Source organism: Artibeus jamaicensis, unplaced genomic scaffold (assembly GCF_021234435.1).
Source record: "Artibeus jamaicensis isolate MK-2021 breed Jamaican fruit bat unplaced genomic scaffold, CSHL_Jam_final contig_889, whole genome shotgun sequence".
In the NCBI taxonomy this organism is placed as follows: domain Eukaryota; kingdom Metazoa; phylum Chordata; class Mammalia; order Chiroptera; family Phyllostomidae; genus Artibeus; species Artibeus jamaicensis.
Genome location: NW_026522005.1, coordinates 3,843,771 through 3,866,695, shown reverse-complemented (window position 1 = coordinate 3,866,695; position 22,925 = coordinate 3,843,771). Strand labels below are relative to the sequence as shown.

At 47.0% G+C, this 22,925-nt stretch overlaps 1 protein-coding gene across 1 annotated transcript in view; it reads left to right on the top strand.

Moving 5' to 3' along the window:
* The first annotated feature begins 4,118 nt into the window (after nt 1-4,118).
* LNX1 (ligand of numb-protein X 1) overlaps nt 4,119-22,925 on the top strand; it is a 105,877-nt gene continuing 87,070 nt past the window's right edge. The window contains exons 1-3 of the mRNA XM_037152154.2: nt 4,119-4,316; nt 4,960-5,091; nt 20,183-20,667. Coding sequence (XP_037008049.2) covers nt 20,276-20,667 — 392 coding nt within the window. The 5' untranslated portion in view covers nt 4,119-4,316; nt 4,960-5,091; nt 20,183-20,275. The remainder of the gene's footprint in view (nt 4,317-4,959; nt 5,092-20,182; nt 20,668-22,925) is intronic.

The following is a 22,925-nucleotide window of genomic DNA, read 5'->3' as shown; positions in this document are numbered from 1 at the left end:
GAGGTCAAAGATGCTGGAAGCCCTCAAGATGGGGGCAAAGTTACCAATGAGGACAGACCTTTTACATCTTTGAGAGGGGGTTTGTAGTGGGTGTATAGAGAGGACCGGATACAGAAAGAAAGATATGACAACCTCCGGCACAGCTACAACCACCGCCAAGATGTTGACTAGCTGACCTGGTTTGCATAAGAACGGAGTCATAGAAACATAAAGACATTTACATTTGTGGGATATAGGGCTTGTGAAAATTATAGAGACAGCAACAATGAAGTCTTTTTTATTATTATTTCTAATAAAGAGAACTATGCTGGCCAAAAAAGTGTGTAGTAAACCTTCACAAAATGTGAGCCATCTCTAATAACTGAGGTGCTCCCTCTACCCCGAAAAGCACACAAACCAGATGAGTGTCTGCTCCTAAACTGTAGATCCAAAGAATATCCTGGAAGCTCATCTGCAAACCAGGCAGCACACAGGCTGAGTTTGTGGGAGACATGCAACCTCTCCACATCCACAGAACCAGATGGCGTCTATCACGTCAGCTGATATTTGTGATTATTGCTGTTATTTTCCATAATTGCCCTTCAGGGACCTGCCTCTTTGCATTATGTTAAGTGCTTGTAATTAGCCAATGAAAGATTTGGAGCTAAGGTAGTTTTTTAAAAAAACTGAGAAATTGAGGCCAATATGATGGAATGTATACAATAATTCCATTCTCATCATGCTAAATACTTTCAGCCAAAGACACTATTTCTAGAGATGCCTTTTATTAAAATCAGATGGAATATGTTCACTTTTATTGTGGCATTCAGTCTTCTTAGACAACTCTACAAATAAGCCATGAGAGAGAGAAAGAAAGAAAGAAAGAAAGAAAGAAAGAAAGAAAGAAAGAAAGAAAGGAAGAAAAAGAAAAGAAAGAAATTCTGACAAATCACAAGGCATGGACTTAGCAATATGTTCATTGCCAGGGGAATCCTTGAGAACGCCAACTTTCATTGTGGTGATTTAGAAGGAAAGAGCTTTAAAAACAGAACTTCTTTCTCCCTTTATATTTCCCTGTCAGGATATATAAAAGAATTCAAACTAATCAAAAAGCCCAAGTGAGCTGGCTGGTTAACTGAGACAACCCCAACCTTGAGTTCAGAGAGCTTCCTAATGCATTCCACCTGTCTCCCCAAGGAATGACGTTTGCAGAGTATTCTGACGCCAAAGCAGCCTTGCTTCTAAAGAGACAGATACTCAGATAGCCGAAATGGCGTACCCTGGAATTTTACCTCAACACTGAAAACACTGTCATTCTTAATAAATCACCCCAGGCCCAAGACACTGGGGTTCTTTCTTCCTTTTTTAAAAAAGCTGTTTAATCATCACGAGAGAGGTAGCCAGCAGTACTGCGAAGCCCTCAAACAGCCAGTCCTTGTGGTTCCTTATAATCTGGTTCCGCCTTACCCACCCAAATTGGTCACGTGGTGGATTCTCTTCACCCCAGCAGGACAGACATTTGATGGTCTGGTCTGACCCCCTCCTGCCACGCCCCACACAACTTGCTCCCCAGCACACACAAGCTGCACCATCATCCCTGCCTCCACCTGCAGGGCTGCCCCGCCTGGAACTGTTTCCCCTCCCACCACCTCTGCAGAACCTTCCAAGTCCAATTCACGTTTCAATCTTCATGAAATCTTGCCCAGTGGCACCAGCCAGCACCAATCTTTTCCTTTCCTGATGCTCACTTCCACTTCTTGCCAAACCAAGGATAGAAACCGCACTGTGTGGACTCAGCCCTTGAAGATTCTGAGGTTACCTCTGAGCCAAAGGGCCCCATGGCCTTTTAGCAATAACTGTGAAAACGGTATGGGAGGTGGGAAGGGAGGAGTGTGTGTCCAGTATTTGCCAGCCTTGGTCTAAGCCTCCCACCTTGGCAGTGGTTCGTATAGGAAGTTAATTTTGCATTGTCTTATATCATCCAGTCGTGTGGAGCTCCATGATTCTATGGTTGTTCTGATGGAGTTACAGAGAGAAACAACCATAAAAGGTGTCAAAGGGAGTTACAACTGATTGTCCTGGACAGGGGCCCCTCAAGCTGTCCTTCCCTTCCTGGGGCAGGTTTGATAGGCCTCAAAAAGATTACTTCAAATATGCCCCAGAGGTGATGGATTTTCTTATAAACTTATGTATAAATGCATCCATATGCATATATGTTCCACACATACATACTCAATGTTTAAACCAGATTACTAATTCATTTGCAGTGGGAGACATTACTTCCCAGAAATTACACTACCCAGAGCCACTTCTTCAAGTCACTTCCTTCTGAACAGAGAGCTTGGTAAGAAGCTTCAAAGTGTCCAGGAAGTTGCCCAGGGAGCATGAAATCAGAGCCTTCCTCCCCTTTCTTTCCAGAGATTAAAACCCTCTGGCCCTGTTACTAGTTGGTCATGCTGTCCTGAGGCAAACTCTCAGCCTATGTCTAGGTTTTCCCAGCTGTATATGCAAATAGTAATAGTGCCTCACTTTGTAAAGAGTGCTTAAAATAGTAAGCACTATTCTTACTATTAAACGTAGCATCTGCTAGGCGTTTATTCAGTATTAGTGCTGTATGGTTTTTATTTATACCTTTTCACCAATACTTTAGACATTTTGTTTCGGTAATAGTACAACAGCCCTAATAGAATAATGAAGCCCCTATTAATCTTTTAAACCTTTAAAGATTATGTTAGAGCCAGGGGTACCAAAACCCACCTTACTTGGGATGGCCAGGTTGTGTGAAATACTTCTGGTTTTTTTTCTCTTGTTTTATACCTGTACCTGCGAGTGCACTCAGCGGCTGGTTCAACTCTCATTCTAAACTTCTATTCATTGGGCCATGTGTGCAGATGACTGTGTAGATGTCAATATAGTGAGGGAAGCCCGGGAGCTCTGAGGCCTTTGGATAGAGTGTTCTATTGATACGCTGTCACTTCTCACTCCTCCTTCCCTCTGCAACCCTCCCCCTTTCAAAAACAAAAACAAAACCTGTCTGTGCTTCTCCCTCCACTTGGACCTGGGCCCCTTTGAAAAAGGTGAGGCAGGACTGACACATACGGAAGGCAGGACCGCGCGAAGATTCCGGGAGGGTAACCTTTGATTCACCAGGTTGGCAGGCTGGCCCAGCCCCTCCTCCGGTCCCGGGGGAAACCCTGTCCCTTGAAGAAGAATCAGCCTTTGTTTTGCTGACGTTTCTTAATTGAGTATCAAACTGGAGGATGAGTACTTTTTCCTGAAAGACCTGAGTATAAAAGGTTTTGCTGCCTTCACCTTTGCTGCTGTTGGTTTTAAAAATAAAGGAGCAGCTCCACCTACCTTACTTTCTATTGGATAAAACTTAAATGGGGTGGGGGATTTTTTTTTTAAGCTTCTGAATCTTTCTGACGGACACCCGATTTCCTGGTGAGGAAGAGAGTTTGAGCAGTCTGCAGCGGCTAGATGGCTCAGGAGAGGAGCCTGCCCCGCACCCCGCGCGCGCTTGACTAGAATTTCTCCTCTTTACCTCCCCGGTTGTTTTACTAGGTATCAAATGACTGGCTGCACCTAGTCAAAGTCCAGGCCACAAGAACGAATCAGGACCTTGCTTCCTTCCCCCTTCTTCCCTCTTCTCCCCCTCCTCCCCCTTCCCATTCACCCTTCTTCCCCCGCCCCTCCCCCAAGCCGCTCCACCCACCAGCCAACCTACTGATCTGAAACCCAGTAAAGTAGTAGTACAATATCAGAACCTGTGGGACCAAAGCATCCAGTACGAGGGGGGAAGGGAAGAGGAAGACAGAATAGGGAAAAAATAGGAATTTCAACGTTTTCTTTCTCTAAGGCGGGAGGAGCGTCCCTGGGCAAGCAGGCCATCCTCACGGGAAGGAGAGCCCACAGTTCCCCCAGGCAACACATTCCAGAGTCAGACTACACTGTCCAGAGATGCTGGACGGGGGCCACAGAAATAACGCAGCGTTTAAATCCAATGATGGGAGTTGTTTACTGCCCTCTGAAAGATGCCAAAGGGTTTAACAGTCAGGGCCAAGCGTGCGCAGCTGCAGCTGCGGTGCTGGCTGGCGGCAGGCTTCCTCCAGCCCTTCCTGCTGGAGAAGCTGAAGCAACACACAGTGACTTGTCCAGGGTCACACTCCGAGCTTGGGACAGAAATAGTTCAGACTCCTCCTTCCCGGCTCTGACCAGCAAGACAGCCACCTTATTACTGTGCTATCATTCGAACCTGAATCATTTAAATGGCTTCTAATTGCAGGCCTATGGCGAACTGTAAGCTCCGTGTGACTCTGAGTGCCAGGCCGGCTGAGGTAGGAGAGACTGGAGCTTTCCCGACTCCTGGATGTGGAGTTACAGTGCTAGACGGGGTGGGGGGAGGGAGAAGGTGTTTGCAAACCGGCACTGACAAGTACCATGTTTAGGTATGTTTTAATGAATTTGAAATATTACCTCCAATTCGTTATAATGTTGGAGCAGAGAAGCACTTGGGATTCAAATGAATGCCACTCGAAAAGGCGTTTGGGGTTAAATCTCAGTTATTTCCCAAGCAGTCAGGCTCTACGTTCTTCCTTTTTGTGCCCACTAAATTACTGCCTCATTTTGGTGTTTAAACTTCCTTTTTAACTCTTCCATAGGCGGCTGTTGGGAGGGGGTGGGAGGAGGGACCCTTGGGAAAGAACCAGGTGGGGAGATTTCAGAACCGTCCAGGGAAGCAGCCACACACTGTGCTCAGAAAAGAAAGTACACTGCATCCAGCAAATTGCTCTAACTGATTCATTTGTCCAGGCAGGGACGCCACCTATCTGCTCGCAGGTATTCAGGTAAATGACAGGTGGGCGGGACCTCCTGACTGTTTCAATAGCTAAGGTCCCAGCAATGTTTTATCTGTCCAGGCTCCCGTGACGTCACACATTTCCTGCTCTCCACCAACCAATGCCCTCCTCCTTCCTCTAGGCACCTGTGTGCTGAGTCTGAGGCTGGTCACAGCTCCCGCAGCCCAGGGAGCTGCTGGATTCACCTGCGAGAGATGAGAGCTGCCAGGCTGCTGCTGCTGCTGTGAGAACCCCAGGCAGACACTTCAAACAGGTGAGCTGAAACCCTCCATTTTTCTCTTGGCATTTAGACCACTGGGCTCTGAGGGATCTGAATGAGGGATTGGAATGAAACATACAAGCCTTGGGTGTTTTTCCAGAGGGGGAAGCCTTTTGAGAGGGAAGAGCAAAGGGACGCCTTTGACATTTTGGTTGCACAGGAAAAGTTCTCCCAGGCCAGATATTGAATCCTTTTTGCTTCTTTTAATCATTAGTCCAGCCCTACTTGTCTGGGAAGTTGATCTGATTTTTTTTTTTTTTTAACCCTAGAGTGGAGTGGAGAGGAGGTTTTTTGCAACTCAAAAGTATAGACCAGTTCAGCCCGGCTCGTGGGGCCTGGGAAGCCGGCACCAACTGAATTCAGAATTGCCTTGTTCGCGTTAATTTGCCTTGTTTTTTGCATTCATCACGCCAGAGGCATTGTCAGGGAAACCTGTGAAGCGTTCTTAATTGTTTTCCCCCTGGAAGTTTGTGTCTCAGAGGGGTCAGTTCTGTTATCCTACTCAGAAGCCCTCTACTCCAAATTCCCTCTGTCTACTTCTCTTTTAAAAAGTCTAAGGTTTTCTTTGTTCTTTGCTAAATACTCTTTTAAAAACCACTTTGCTGTCTGGTTAGAATTGTTTACATTCAGATCTGGACTGGCTGCCTGTTGACCTTCAGTTAAAGTCTACTTCCTCTTTGCTTACAAGAATGTAACTTCAGGTCTGACATTTAATTTTTTGGCACTCATCCACTTTGCTTTTAGTAGCCAATATACTGAGGAGATTGTTCTGCCAGGACCTGACTGTTTGACAAGTAATTTTACCTCTAGGGTCCATTTTGGTTTTGCAAGTCCCGATCACACAGCTGTTACTACTTCTGTTCTTGACAGCCCAATAGCCGCCCTCTACACCCACTCCTGCTGGCAGGGAAGGAAAGGAGCCCTGTGTAAACCCAGTTCCCTCCTGGGATGAGCTGCAAAACTTGGGACAGAAGTCCACCTTCTAGGGAGGCATTCCATTCAGCGGTTATTTTCCTGAGGTTTCAGTTAGCAAATATGTTTGCAAAAGAATAACCTGTTAGGAATTATGCTCATCCTCATCCACAGAGACTCAACGTTTATGTCAGTTCTTCAAGAGCATAAATTGAAGCAAGCTGAGAGCATTTTTGTCTGGGTTGCTCCACTGAGAATCTGCCCTGGACTGGCTGCCAATTTCCCTCTTACTCCTGAGTGGCTTGTATTGTTCTTCAGCTGACCTTTGTGTCTGTTCTCTTCCCCTGAGCGGGTGTGTTTGGGTGGTGGCTACTGCTTGTCCCCCAGAGTGTTGTCACTTGGTTCAGAGTTTTGACAGTAGAGGAGAGAAAAAAATCTCTTGGATCCCGAATTTTCCAGATAAAAACATGTCTCTCAAGTCACAAAGCTCTCCCACAAGATTACCATGGTTCATGGTTCTTTGCACAGTCGTTAATTCATGACTGAACAAATCATTTCATCGCTAAATGTAAGCTTCTCTGGATATTTTTTATAAAGATTTTATTTATTTCTTTTTAGAGAGATGGGAAGGGTGAGAGAAAGAGAGGGAGAAAAACATCAATATGTGGTTATCTCTCACGTGCCCCCAACTGAAGACCAGGCCTGCAACCCAGGCATGTGCCCTGACTGGGAATTGAACTGGTGACCCTTTGCTTCACTGTCCAGCATTCAATCCACCGAGCCACACCAGCTCGGGCCCCATCCATCTTTCTTGAAGGTGTCTTCCTGGGTTGTTTGAAGGAGAGAGTCTGATCTTAACAAGATAGAGGATCTTATGTCTTTACAACTATTAAGAACCCTGAATAGTTCTTGTTATGGTTATTAATTGCAAGTAATTAACTTTGACCTTAACCGATCAGAGAAAGAAAATGGGCAGGAAGCAGGAGGATGCTTAGACCGTGTCATTCAACAGCCAGGCAGATGGGGCTCTGCCAGCCTCCCAAGCCGCGGCTGTCACCCCTGCCTTCCCCACCTCAAGGCTCCCCACAGACCCACCAACTCTGGGTCCCCACAGGCCCTCAGGGGGTGATCCTGTCGTCACTTGCTACACTCTGACTTGCCGGCCTCCCTTTCTGCTTTCAATTGCGCCGTCTCTGGGGCAGACTTGGGTGGGTGCTCGATCTCCTCCAGTCTTACAGATAAACACCCTTTGCTGTGACCTGGAAGAGCCTCCTGCCTCGTCACTAGGAGAAAGAAGGAGGCAGCTGGTTTGGAGACTGCACGGGAAAGGGGACCTGTGGATCCTTTGGATACGATTGACCCCCTAATGGAATATCCTCTGCCCTCCAATGGCCTTGAGTCACTGCATAACAGCAGGTGTGTTCCCAGGCCACTGGGTCCTTCTCCAGGTCTCACCCTGTCCTGAAAAGAGAAGACCAGCTTTCAGATTCAAGAGCAAGGTAATAGCCTAGGTGATTGAGGACAGGGGTTTATAAGCTTGAACCTACTACTGGGTTGCTTAGGGGGCCCTGGGGAAGAAGCTCGACCTCCCTGCCCATCAGTTTGCTTGTCTACCTTTTCCCAAAAGAGGGATGCTAAAGTGGTGTACTTCACAAATCACCTCTGTTCTGTAACAGGAGCTACACGGGTGGCACACCTTGGGGAGTAGGTCAGACTGACAGCCGAGGGGTAGGCAGTGCCTCATTAGGGCATGTTAATCCTATTGATTCAATTCTAGGTGGAATTGGTACTACTGCTTTAGAACAGTGGTCTGGTCCTTGGCATCGGTCTGCCTGGGTTCAAAACTCAGCTCTATGGTGTACTGGCTGTACCTGGGATAAGTTATTTAACCCCTCTTAATCTCAGCTATAAAATAGGGTTGTTGTAAAGATAAACATGAGTTGAAATAGCTAAAGTACTTGGAATAGTGCCTGGCACAATGATAGCTATTACTAGGATTATTTTCTTGAAAGGAAAGCGTAGTGGGTAGGATCTGGGTTTAAGGCTAGTTCTGCCATGTAAATTACTAAGCTAAATAAGTTCCTTAGCATCTCTCTGTCTCAGTTTCATCATCTGGAAAATGGAATGCTTTTCCAAACCCAGGAGTGTTATGAGGAATAATTGAAATGATTTGATGTAAATGCCAAGGATATAGTAGGTGCTCAAAACATCTTAACTATTGTTATATATTGTTATAGAGAACATTTGTTACATTGATTACAGTTAAACATTTGTTACATTGATTACAGTTAGACATCTTAAGTCGTGCTTAGTCCGGACATAATAATGATAGAGACAGTAGTTCAGGGCCAAAGACTCTGAGCAAAACCAATTTCCCTGAAAGGCCCCCAAAGGCCTAGGAGGAAAACCTGTCACCAAAGGTCGTCTTGTCTTGGGTTCGGGGGGAGGGGAGCTGCCGTTTCAGAGGCCTGGTCGCGGCAGGGCTGTGGACAGTAGGGCTGTGCAATGCACGCAAACAGTGGGTTCTTCTGGGGCAGTGATTCCTGGCTTTTTGGCTCCTAGTGTCTCCTTTTAGATTTGAATTTCTCACTTAAAGTGAAGAAAATCAAGTCTGCTAGGATCCTGATGACTTAAAAGGCCATCCTGTAAGAGGCTGCGAGACAGACCTATGAGGGAGGCCCTGAAATGTGTCCTCAGTGTCCACGGGCAGCCTGAGGGTGGACACCCATGCCTGATGTCTACGTACTGGCAACACATGGACTCACTTTTACGTGGGTGGGGAATGTCCTCTGACAGCGTGGCCAGAGTACCGAAGGCTTTTCAAAACTATTTGGAAGGAAGACTGCATCACTCTTCCGGGGTTAATGGGATTTCACCGTCTATTGTCCCCAAGAATAAGAATGAACATGAAAACCGTACCAGCTTCTCAGAACAAACACTTCACTGAACTGCAACCAGAAACAGAAAATGCCGCCTGTGTCCTGTAAACCTCGTACGTTCCCCATTTCCTCGCATCTCCTCTCGTTGGAAGTGACCGCAGGACACCACAGTCACTTACTGTTTCATTTAGCTACCCAGAGACACATTTCAGACCAGTACGGGGAGGCGCTTTCTGAGAACTAGAGTCGTCCCCAGATCTAGGAGGTTGCTTTTGGGGTGTTGAGTTCTCTGTCACTGAAGGTGAATGTTTTTAGTATATATCTCATGTGGTATGTGTTTGCGGAAGGAAGGAGAGGGAAGGAAGGAAAGGAAAGGAAGGAAAGGAAGTCCAAAGAGGATTTATGTTTCTTTAGCAGCTCATATACTCATCTGTAAATAAAGATTATATGACCATTATAAAATGGTCTCATTGGACCATTTTAGAGATTAAATGAAAAAATATATGTACTTGTTCCTAGTGAACTGCTTATTAAATATTAATAATTATTGTTTTATATTCTATATTCTATATTTATATTTATTTTATTTTTTTTATCCTAAAAAGAAGGGGAGAGCATGGATTCCTGCTTCAAGCAGAAAGTAGATGAGATGACCTCCAAATTTGAAATTTACAGTTTTTAGTCCAGTCTCCTTATTCCAGTTCTCTTCAGTCTTCACCCTTACCCTTCTTCCTCTGCTTTCCTAGAAGAACTGTCCCTGCTGTTCCGAACCATATGGCTTGACATGGTGGATTGAGTAGTACATTTCTAAGAGTGGCGGTAATTCTGTCCCAATTAGTCAGGGCCTATTTTTTTTTTTTTACATCACTAATTTGTGACTTGGAATGTGTGGACTTAAATTCCACCATGATTTTCCAGTGACTCTTATTTGCTTCAGTGTTTGATGCACGTGTCACAAGGCCACAGAAGAGCTCACCAAGAGCAGAGTGGAGGCTCTCCAAGAATCTTCTTTAATGGCAGCAGCACACGCATGTCATTGCTATCTGTTGAGATGATTTGCATAACTTGGCGATGACTGCTGGGCCGGTCACGTGGCCTGTCTGAATGGAACACGGTGTGTTCAGGCTCCTGCGTGCTCACATTAGCACGTGAGTCACCCTAGTGTTTTTGTAGTCCTCATTAAGTGTCATCGTTATGCTTGTAATGTGTCTGCGACAACACACACACCCTCAGCCATTCTATCTCTGGCCTGTTTTCTGCTTGGGGCCCTGACTATTGTAGTTTAACAGTTATCCTGGAAGACATCTGTACTCTAATTGAGTGATGGATTAAAAGGAAATTATTACATTTTTATACTAGGGCAAAACTGTGATCCCTAAGTAGGTGAGCAGCCGCCACCCAGCAGACTCTCTGTGTCCCGGGGAAGTGCCACAGTGCACCACTGGGAACGAACACCCCTGGAAATACACAGGCCCCATGTTTGGTTCCCAGGGCTGCCGTAACAAATCACCAAAAACTTCGTGGCTTACAACAACACAGATTTGTTCTCTCACAGCTTTGGAGGCCAGAAACTTGAAATCCAGGGGTTGCCAGGGCCTTGCTTCCTCCGAAGGCTCCAGAGGCGGGTCCCTCTGGCCTCTTCCAGGTGCTCTCTGGCTGTGGCTGCGTGACCCCAGCCTGTCTTCACATCGCCTTCTCCTCCACCTCTGTGTCTTCTCTTCTGTCTCTTACAGAGACAGTGGTCATTGGATTTAGGGTAAACCAGATAATCCAGGGTGATCTCATCTGAAGATCCTCAATTACTTTTTGGAACACCATTTTTCTAATAAGGTCACATCTATAGGTTTTGGGGTTTAGGACGTGGTCATGTCTTTTGGGGGGCCATCATTCTGCCTATGTACCCCAACTGACATGCATACACACAGGCCCCTCCCACTGCTTATGGAGAGATTCCTTGTCCACTTTGACACGAAAATATTGGGCAAAATATAGGTAAGGGGAGTTCAAATTGGCAGCCTTTGCCACCAGCATTATTTATTTCTATGTTCAGTGCACAGTAGTGCTTTATATTCTGAAGACCTACTGAGTATTTTTGGTCAGTGGTGTGATGTACCTACAAAAGCAAATTTGTAAAGGCCACCTTAGGTTGCTTTAACACCCAAGTAGAGTCCTGGTTAAGGAAGTGGTGAGTGATTATTTCACAGAATTCTGAGCCCATTAATCCCCAACTAGAGAAGTATTCACTTTCAAGTGCCGTGTTTTCAAAAGAATGTTAACAACTCGGAGGTATCCTGAGTGGACAAGTTACCACTCCCTGGAATACCCAGGAAGCTAGACGACTGGAAGGACCAGAGACGAAAAGGAGAGACAAGACAGAATCCACCGACAATGCTGTCTTTAATCTGAGGGTGGGAGAGCTGTCTGTTTTGAGGACGTGAATGTGATCTTTGTTACACCGAAAGACCTGACAGGGGCTGAAAGTCATAGTAACAGGAGGGAAGCACTCAGCTGATAACCTCCGTCACTGCAGGTACTTCAGGCAGATGCTGGGAGCTCATCCCCCAGGGGCGCGGTAGAGAGGATTCCTGTTACTTGGTAGAATCTAAGATCTGTATCCAACTCAAACCCTTGTGACTTGAACACCAAACACCAGGCTCAGGTCCTTTCCCCAAACCTGGATTTCTCTCTACTTGTCCAAATCCCCTTTATCTTTCCCTGTCCTTGCAGAGGGCCATCTATTCCAGGTCCTTTCCCTGGCTGGTCTGGGCCACACTATGCTGCTCTCTTGTCCCTTTCCCTCCAAACTTGTCCCTGCTCTTATCTTCAAAGACCATGCACATAGCCATATTTACTATATATTCTCTTGCAGTGTTCCAACGTTTTTTTTCTGTATGTATGCTTTATTTTTCTAATCAGACTTAAACTCAGTTGAAGATGAAACTGAATTCCCTGTGGCAACTCTCACAGAATTTAAGACGAATGCCAGCATGTAATAGGTGATCAATGAATACCAGTAGAATTGAAACACAGATGAAAATTGTTGACATTACAAATATCTTTGTTCACCTTGTTCTTCTGTTAAAAAAAAAAAACACAAGCATTTCCTGAAATTGTTTTGTTAGCTTTGGGCGGGGGAATGCCCTGCTTCTCCTCTGACATCAGCCTTCTGGGTTCCGGTGACACGTGCGTGTGCATGAACACACTCTTGGGCAATGCAAAATACCCTGGCTTCATTTTAGTTGTTGGTGGGGGTCAGGTTTATAAGGGGGGGGGGCCACCCCAAAATAGAATTACCTTCTAGAGGGCTGGTTCCTTGTAGTACCCAGCTGTCCCCAGCACCCCACCACTAAAGGAGTGTTCCAGGAAGCCCGCCGTGTCAGTGCACCAGCTGGCATGGTTGTGAGAGGCTGCATTCAGGGTCAGTGAACTGTTTTGGAAGACTCAGCACTTTTGCCCATTTCATGGTGGGTGATTCATGAGTGTGCCTGCCGTCGCCGTGCTGAGTATTCAGCAGTTTTTGACCAAAAACATCATGACCCCATGCCCCACCTTCCGTCCAATCTCGCCTTGGATGAAAAAAGTCCTCAAAGGGAAACATTTTGTCGATGTGGAAGAAGTGAAGCAAACAGCAGAAGCACTGAAAGGCATCAAAATCAATGAGTTTAAAACCTGTTCTGAGCAGTGGAAAACATGTCTCGATAGGGGTGCTGCATCAAATGGAGAGTCCTTTGAAGGTGTCTGAAGTTTAAACATGGAAGAATAAATACACATTTTTTTATTTTACCATGTTGATAGACCAGGAACCGGAAGGACACCTTTTCTGGGCCAGAGTTCCTGCCAAGCAACCCAAGTAAGAAAGGTGCCATCACACCCTGGGGGAAAGGCAGTGAATCTGTCAGCAAGGGCAACGCTGCTCTCCAACCAGCTGGCGCAGGCCTGCCCTGGCTTCTTAAACTTGTATCTCATTGACTAGCTGCTTGGGACTCATTCCCCTTAACTGCCTCCTTTGTTCCCTCCCCCACTTTCTGAATACCTTTGTTTCCATTATTGACTCCAGATGTGTTACCTTGTCTCCTTCTAGTTTAGTTCTTCTTTAATTTCCTGGCCACATTTTGACCTCTGTAAAGACCTTTTATATGTTTTTCCTGCCTTTTCTAGTGTTAGCAATGCTATGCAAGCTCCTGTCATTCACAAATCGCATGTGTGAATTGCCTGCTCCCTCTTGGAGATGGTAGATTGAGACATTAATCCGGAGCACAGCCATCCCTGACCTTTGCAACAGCCCAGCGGCACCTGCTGGCCCTCCGCCCCCACTGCTTTCCTCTGCAGATGGCACCCCCGTGTCACCCTACTTCCCGAGTCCCTACTTCTACGCAGGCTCCTCGTGCTAGAACATCTTTGATCCCATCTGTGATTATTTTTATTCAGGTCTCTAAAGCCCCTAATTCCTCTCTATTACAGATACATCTCTAAGCTAAGGAGTAGTCCATGGGTCCATTCTCTTATACGTTAGTTCATAGCTGGTATTTATTCAAAAAATTGATGGCACCGAGTTGATAATGATTATTGACACCTACGAGTCTTAGTCAACTTATCCATAATCTAAAATGTAATTGTAAATATACTACATTTAATTGAGGATAGAGGTTGCCCTAATTTTGGCAATTGCTTTCCCGAGTAATCCAATTGGAGAGTTCCAGCCAGGGTGGGGCAGTGGTTAGACACACACGCCTGCTGGGTAGTTACTTTAGAAAGAGAGGCAAGGCCACCAATTCAGCGGCACTGGTCCACTCTGTTCCTCTGTAGGGCTTCTTCCAGTTTTTAAGGTCCAGGATGGTGTTTCTGACTGTGGTTGGGATCTCTGTCCAGAGGGGTGGCCCCAACCATCAGTGTGAAGCCAATGCTGCAGCTATTCTGCCCCAAGTAGCTTCATCCAAGTTTGAAAGCACCATCATCAACAACAAAAATCCCTAAGCTTAGGTTCTCACAGAGAAAAATTCCCTTGGGGATCATCTGGTTACAGGGGTTCTTAGACTTTCCGTGTTGGAGACACACTGTAAAACATTAGGGTTGGTTGAAGGGATTAAAAGATGTTCAAGAACATTAAATAAGTCAGCAAAATTTGGGAAGCAAACACAGCTACAGCAGGACAGAGCCACATGGTGTCCTTGCTTCAGAGACTGGGCTCTCGTGTATACTCACCAAGCAAAGCTCTTTCAGGACCCAGTCATTCTGTGATCTGTGGGGGCGCCTGGCTGTACATTACACTCCTTCCCTCTCATCTGAGGCAAGTTCTTCCTTTCTTCCTCTTGCATCCTGAATCCTTGAGCAAACTGCTTGCCTCGAGTCTCGAACAAGTATAACAACCAGCTGGAGCAACAGTCAGTCAGAGAAAGGCAAATACCATGTGATTTTACTTATGTGTGGAATCTGAAGAACAATATAAAGGAAAGTGAGAAAGACTCATAAACACAGAAAACAGGCTGATTGTTGCCAGAGGGGAGGGGTGTTGGGGCACTGGGAGAAAAGACGTGAAGGACTTAAGAAGTATAATTACAAAATAGTCATGGGAATGTAAAGTACAGCATCGGGAACATAGTCAATAACATTGCAATAACTGTGTACGGTGCCGGGTGGGTTCTGGAAACATTGGGGGGAACGCTTTGTAAAGTACATGATTATCTAACCGCTATGCTGTACACGTAAAACCAATACAAGGTAATATTAGAAGTAAACCATAATTGAAAAATTTTTTAAAAGAAACAGAAGACTCCTTCTTCTTGGTGAAGGGCAGTGTGCCCTGAACTGGCACTCTAACCTGGACAAAGACGAAGTGCTGTACCACTGACTCCTTCCGTGCTGGCGGGCTCTATTGCTTTACAAAGCATCAGTCTGCCTGTAGGCAGCGCCGTTAGGGAGGGAAAGTCCCCATACCGAGCGAAAATTGGTCTCTCCAGAGCTCACCACCTCCGTAGGTGCCAGCATTATCGCAGGAGCGATTGAGAGTATGTCCAGCTCCTTCAGCCCTCTCAGTGTCTGAAGACAGGGCCCATGGCTTCCTCCAGGTCCAGCAGCCTTAGTCCCTCTGGCATTCCTTCAGGTTTCCAGACCCCAGGAGCTTGACCACTCTGCTCTGCAAGCGCCCTGATTTATCAGCGTCCCTTCTACGATGTGTGGGGAGAATGCACCCCCAAACTGCAGGACAGTACCACTCCCAGAACCTGTAAGACTCTGTTTTCCTGAGGGAGGGGGCAGCCTGACCAGGAGGCGCTGCTCTGAGGCCTGAAAGAAGCTATTCACAATTCTCGGCCACGGAGGGGATAGAAAAGTCAACGTTAATGAAGTAGAAAAGTGGGGTCCTGAAAGCAAAAACAAGGACCATGAACACAATTTAGGAAGCACAGAGGTATCAGTGCCATCCAGTAGATTTATAGGGACAGAAGTCCTCCCTGGTTCAATAGTTCCATGTTAGAATCTTTCGGCACAAACTGATCCCCTGAACAAATGCAGTTGGGGAACGGGAGGCTTTCCATGTGTTTGTAAGCACTTCCTTCTTTCTTTCTTCCTTTCTTTCTTTCTTTCTTCCTTTCTTTCTTTCTTTCAATATTTTATTTATTTTTTAGAGAGAGGGGATGGGAAGGAGAAAGAGTGGGAGAGAAACATCAATGTGTGGTTGCCTCTCATGTGTCCCCCACTGGGGACCTGGCTTGCAACCCAGGCATGTGCCCTGACTGGGGATCGAACTGGCGACCCTTTGCTTCACAGGCCTGCACTCAATCCACTGAGCTACACCAGCCAGGGCATAAAATAATCATTAAATATTACTTACTGCGATCACTGAGATTTTTGGTGCCCCCTTAAATTTTGCACTGAAAGGCGAGCACCTCATTTGCCTCACCTTAACCACGACCCTATCGCTATTATTTTTAGAAACCTGAGTAGAGAGGGGGTATCAAGGCAGTGATTTGGATGCAGCTCTGTGACCAGTAACCTCTGTGGGTCTCGATATTTCCCTTGTACCTGACCTGGTTCCTAGCTCTGCAGTCACAAAACCAGAGAAATGCAGATGCGTCACAGGTGCGCCATGGACTTTTAACCCAGGTCTCATTGGGTTGTTGCTCCAACTGACTTCACTTAGCATGATGCCCTCTAGGGCCATCCATATTGTTGAAAATGGTAAGATTTTATTCTTTTTATGTCCCACAGCCTTTATATCCGCTTGTCTGTGGTGGGCACTTGGGTCGTTTGGATAGATTCTTTTTAGTACTGTGATGCCCCACTGCTGTGGTTGGAGACTGGCCCATGCCAGCACTGAAAGGACAGGCAGAGTCAAGCCCTGTCCTCGCAGTGGGACGGACACGTGAGATTGTGGGTGCGGCACGCCCCCTGCTGCGCTTCCCCATGGCCTCTCTAGTGAGCACGTGGTTTACTCTGCAGACTTCATCGGACGACCGTCCTCTGTAAAGCCAGCGCGCATTTGAAGGACAGTTGGTGGGACAGTGGCCCACCGAGTCTCGGCTGCTCTGGGAAGTCACCTCAGGCAGAAACTTTCCGCCCACAAACAGGCTGTGTCTCAGGGGCCCTTCTTAAGTCCGTCGGGTTCTTAGCGCAGGTGACAGCACACGTACGCGTTCTAACGCCCCTTCCGGTCCAGGCCAGCGCTGGCTCACACGTGCCTGGGAACGCCTTTGGTGTCAGCTGCGGAAGGTCAGAATTGGAAAGTTAGGTAGGACTTCTGTAGGGGCTTCGGGCGAGACCACAACTGGTGAGAAGGGAAACGGGGATCAGGGACAAACAGATGGGGTTTTTATTTTTCCTGACATTTTGCAGCACTACAGTGTGCAGACGACACATATCTCTAAGTCACCCCAGGCTTCTAGTCTACCCCAGGTCAGACAACAGGGAGAAAGAACGGTTCCTAAGACACAATAGGCTTGTACCTCCCCCAGTGCCTACCTGCACACCCAAGGAGGGAATTCACTTCTGCGCTCTTCCTCCAAACTGAGGGGGAAGAAAATCCATGAGAGCTTTCTCTCCTTTCTTCAGCCACAGCTGAGGTGCCTGACAGCTGACATATTGATTAACGTTAATGGACCCAAAGCTGACAGGCTCTCTCATTCACTTTTGGGGGAGAAAATAGTTTACCTTTTAAGCCTTAATGATTTTTCCTCATTCTGAGTTTAGCAGCAAGGCACATCTATGTCTAAAAGCATGATACATCATACGTGTTTATACGATGTAAACCGGAAATAAGAAATGTCAGGTAATGTTCTTAATCATATTTTTAAAAGTCTACCTAGTTCTTTCCTTAGAGGCAGAACTGCTCGTTCGGTCAGTTCTCTCATAATCTGTGTTTATCCATATAGGCTTTATTTAGTCTAACGCAAAGTTAGAAAATATATACAGCAGTGTTTACGTTAAAATTATATGAAGAATCTGGTTTATGCACATGGGTCAGTGCCAGGAAGTTCACATTGCTCTCAGGGGGAGAGAGAAAGGGGGAAGGACAGAGGGAGGAAGGAGGAAGGGGAGAAAGAAAAATTGGAGTTGGATTAAAGCCTGCCATTTTTGCTTGCCTCATTCCATTAATTCCATCTCGGGCATTTTAGCACTCAGTAAAGTCAAAGAAACTTTTTACTCGGCTGTCTTGGAAAAGTCCTGCTTGCAATGAGGCATAAGGAGATTTTTTAAACTTCTGATTTCCCAGGGCTTTTATATTTGCTTAGTTATGTTGCTGGGATTCTGACCAGTTCCAGTCAGGAAAGAGCAGGGAGACAGCAGGGCCACAGCGGTGCTGGAAGCGGAGCCAGCAGCCCTTGCTGCGTTTGTTTCTTTGTGGGGTGACTAGCAAGCTCCCTGCCTGTCACACTTCAGTGTCCTTATCTGTTAAATGGGGGCGGATACAACCCACCCTGGGGATCTGTGAGGATTAAACGACATACTGTGTAAGGCCTCTAGCACAGTGCCTGGCACAAGGTTGACGCTCGAAAGCTGTTAGAAAGCAAAGATTAAAAAAGGGATTTTCCCAAAGAGCCAATCACATGAAAGAAAAGAACACCTCCAATTTATTAGCACGAAATCGTAGAACTCTATTTCTGAAAGGGACTTTAGGTAACTGGCCTGGTGTTTTTGTTTAAGGCAGGGTTCTTCAGACAGAGCATTATCAGGAACGTGCTGTATCAGGGAACTGAAGTGGAGCAGAGCCTGAGCGGGGCCAGGAGTGGCCACGGCCCCGCCCTCCGTCCTTCCCTCCGCTGGGAGACCCCGAGGCATCTGACACCTTCCCCAGAGCATAGTTTGAAACCAAAAATCCGGTCCTCCTCCACCATTTCACCAGTAAAGGAAGGGCCCCAGAGGTGAAGTGGGCTTTCAGTGCTGCAGCCAGAGTAACGTGCCTGTCATTCCCCAGGGCAGCGCACATGGGAGAATGGATGGGAACAAAACACGTGAGAGAGTATTTGACAAAATTCTTACAGAGAAACTTTTAAAAGATCTAGAGCGTTAGTTCAAAATGTGTGACCCATGTTTTTCTATAGCAGAGGGTAATCTTTTGGGTGGCCCATTTGCATTTTCATGTTTATTTTCAACTATTTTTCATGCCACTTAAAGTTTTCTCTGGGTGGTTCCACTACCTTCTATCAGCCTTGAGGACAAATAGGTTTCCATAAAGTTTGACCAGAAGCCACTTCACCGTCTCCTGCACCCACCCGCTACCTTAGCGTTCTGTAGTCCCTTTCCATGCTAAAGAAAATGCTATCATTCCTGAATGTTTTCACATTCGGGGGTATTTTACTTCGACCTCCTGGCTAGAGTGTTCTTTCTGGCATGTTAGCACAGCACAAAAATGTAAACATGAAGCTGACCCAATGGAAGTTTGAACTCAATGTATTTTCTTTTTGAGATAAGGCGATGTTTATACAAACAACCCCAGACTCTATTTGGATAAGAAAAAAGATGTAACACAATTTATGGCTGCTGTGCTGTTTCCAAATGTGGCCAGTTTCCTGCTGGGTTATGCATGTGTCTTGATGTCCTTGTGGAAGGCCTCAAGTCTGTTCACTTCCTGTCAGAAAAGAAGAACGTGGAGTTGGGGGGTAGTGTGGGGGTGGGATTCTCAGTCGTCATGACAGCTGCCCTGGGGTCTCCTGGTGCATAGCTCTGTTTGCATTGCTTACCTGGGCTTCCAACTCACTGTGCTCACGTCCACTCCCCTGGACAGGAGACGCCATGAGAGCAGGGGCCTGTCCTTTAAAGCTCTTCGAAAGGTCTCTATACCCAGCTCATTCCCTGGCTCAGAGTTGGTGCCCCCCAAAAGTGTATTGACTGATTTTTCAAGAGACTTCCTAGATGTTAATCAGGCATGCTGAGAACTCCATTATTCTGGATTCCTATACCAAAGGAAGATACAGAGCAGGATAGAATTCTACTGGTTTGAAATATATATCATTGAATAAAAGAATACTATTAGAACAAAGCAAAAAGGTCCCTTCTAGCAACTATAGATTCTAGTTTCCAGGCCAACTGAGCTAGACTGGAGACCAAATAAATTTGATAGCAATACATACAAGAATAACTACATTTATTAAGCACTTACTGTGTACCAAGCACAATTCTAAAAGCTGTCTATATCCTATCTCATGTAATCCTCACAACATTCCCATGTGGTAGGCCATTACTATCCCTGAAGCTCACATTTTATCCACAGTGGTGGCAGGATTTGACAAGCACTGTGTTTCCAGAACCCACGTAACCAGTAGGTAACTCCCTGACTGAGAGAAAGCATGCAGGGAAAAATGCTTTCGCCACAATGGAAATACAACAGACGCAACAGCTCTCGTTTCTTCTCTGAGTATTTATTAGGTGAAGGCTTTGATGGCCTACCCTTCCTGAGTTTAGAGAAAAGGTGGGGAAGAACAGAGAAAGCCATGAAATTGTTAATAAGTTTTCTTGTTCTGGTCTGACAGAGGATATTATAAATCACTGATCCATTTAATTTTATTAACACATTACATTTCTTAAAGCATATTTCTTTTGAGTTACTCTAGGCATTTCTCAGATCTTACCCAAATGCTCTTAACCACACCACCATGAGAATGTTAAAGGCAGACCTTACTCCCTCTGTGAAGATGGTTAAACTGAGGCAGAATGAGGCTGTCACTTGCCTGAAGTCCTGTCACTCAGCCCTGGCTTTCTAAATCTCAGCTCCCTGTCTACTGGCAGCATTGTCTCCTGTGGGTAACGAAGGGTCTTAAGTTTCCTGTGAAAACGAAGATGTCCTGTTGTTCTCTTTTTAGGCTTGTGGATGGGTCCTAAAAGATCCTGATTGGCTCCTGAGGAAATACTGTTTTGCTGGGTCGGTTCCCATCATCCTGTCTCCCCAGTCCACCATGAGCCAGCCAGACCCTGCCAGTGACCCAGATCTCAGCCCTGCACCCCTGTGTGTGGTGTGCGGCCAAGCCCACTCTCCCGAGGAGAATCACTTCTACACCTACACAGAAGACGTGGACGACGACCTCATTTGCCACATCTGCCTGCAGGCGTTGCTGGAGCCCCTGGACACGCCCTGTGGACACACCTACTGCACCCTCTGCCTCACCAACTTCCTGATAAATAAGGACTTCTGCCCCCTGGATCGCATGCCGGTGGTCCTCCAGCACTGCAAGAAATCCAGCATCCTGGTCCACAAGCTCCTCAACAAGCTGATGGTGACCTGCCCGTTCACGGAGCACTGTGCCCAGGCAGTGCAGCGCTGCGACCTGGAGCAGCACTTTCGAACCAGGTAGGGCTCCTCCTTGGAACTCACCTGTCTCCCGAGGGCGGGACTGCCTCCTCCCCGCCCCCCCACCCTGCACGCTCCACGGGAGGCCTGTTTCTCTGTCTCCTTCTTTGCAGCCAATGAAAGGATTCCCTCAAAATAAGAAACATTGTAAGTGTTCATGGTCATGGTTCAGTGTAAGGAAACGGCCCATGGAGGAGCTGTGTTGTGTGTGTGTGTGTGTGTTTACACTGCTATTTTTGGTGGCAAGATAGAATTTACCATTCCAACGATTCTTAAGCGTGTATTTCCGTGGCCTTAAATGCATTCACGTTGTTACGCATCGCCCCTCACCATTACCCACTCTCAGAACTTTTTCACCTTCCAGAACTGAAACTTTGTACTCATTTCCCAAAATTTCCCCTTCCTCTCCCCTCCAGAATGGGTGACCGTGAGTCTCCTTTCTGCCTCTCAGAATCTGACCCTTCTAGGGACCTGGAACGGAGGAGTCATTCGGTGTTTGCCCTCTTGTGGTTGGTTTATTTCACGTGTGCGCATTTGGAAATGTAAAATGTAAAAGATACTGGAAGGACCTGGTGAGCAGCTTTCTCTGGGGCTCATGTCCCCAAAAAGATTTCCGGGTGGGCATTGCTTGTCTTTTCACGTAAGGAAAAAAAAGTCTCCTAACATGACTCTCAATCATTAGAATTCCCACTGTATGGGAATTGGTGAAGCCCAACTGTCCTTTGAAAAGATACAAGATACTTTCAACTAAGGATTAAAATGAGAAACTCAGAAAACTTTTGCCCTTTAAGTGAATTGTTCTGTGTACTTTTCGGCCAGGGTACGCACACTGTCAGGGGAGTGGTGGTGTGACCGCCCGTGCTGGTGGCAGTGCCGTCTGCGCCACCTGTCCGCCTCTGATTTTTGTCTCCTTGCATTATCCTGTCCCTGGGCATCCCTCAGGGCGGCCCTGGGTCTTGTTCCACGTGAGCTACTCTCTTAGAACGTTGAAGGTGCGTAGTTAAGTATGAACGATAATGCTATTATTTTGTAAGAGGAAACTGGGAAGCTGGTGTTTATCTTGGTCTCTGCCACAGCCAGGGCAAGAGGCAGGCGCAGGTATTTTTTTTAAGGTCACATTCCCTAGGTCATGCCCCTGAGTCTTCGTCTTTCGGGACATGCAGATTCTCTAACCGGGAGGTGCGCCTCCCGAGCCGCGGCCCGGGCGCAGTGCTGCGCACATGGTTTCTGCACCAACTGTGTAGGTGAGCTCGTTTTTATTCCCAGGGCGTGCAGCCAAGGGCATTGAACTCAGGTGTGTGGGCTGCCTCAGACCCTCGGTTATGGCCAGAGTTTAAACTAGGGTGCTCCTCTTCTCTGATTGACTAGAAGGAGGCGTGGCCGGGGGAGAAGGGGGATAGGAAATCTGCTTGCAACCTTTGCGGAAGGTTTTGCGCAGGGAGGTGTCGTGTAGAGGGAAGTAGGTCAAAGGAGGGGTGGGTGCTGTAGGTGCTGGTGCAGGGCCAGGGCCACGTGTGGGGCCACGCTGGGTCGTGGGGCTGGGGAGCACGAGGAGAAGGCTCTGGTACAGCTCTCCCTCCACCCAGCACATTCCTGCCTGGGTCGGTGTAGTTTATACGCTGGTGTTTGGGAAGCTCTGTAGTGTCCATTTGCTGCTGTAACAAGTGATCACAAACTTGGTGGCTTGAAACCACAACAATGTGTTACCTTACAGTTCTGAGGGTTCTAAGCCCAACCTGGGGCTCAAGGTGCTAACCTCAGGGCGTGGGGAGGCCTAGTTCCTTTCGGCTCCAGGGGAGAATGGCTTTCCTTGCCTTTTCCAGCTTCTGGAGGCCACCTTGGCTTATGGCTCCTTTCTCTGTGTGCAATACCAGCAGCTTGGAAGCATCTCTGCGCCTCTCTCTCTGTCCCCCACCCCTCGTTTCCATGGTCGCGTCTCCTGTGTGGCTCTGACCCTCCCACCTCCCCCTCATGAGGATACTGGCGATTACATTGGGATCCACCCACTGCATCCACCTGGATCATCTAGGCTCCTCCCTCCATCTCGGCGCCCTTCCCTTAGGCACATCTGCAAGTAGTTTTGCCGTGTAGGTAACACAGTCACGGGTTCTGAGGATTAGGAGGTGGACATCTTAGGGGGTGGTCATCATTCCACCCCCCACAGGAGTTTTACAGGGACAAGAGGAAAGAGAGAGAAGGAAATAAATGGGGGAGCTTTCACCCAGCGGGTTCTCCTCATCACCTCGTCTTGAACTGAT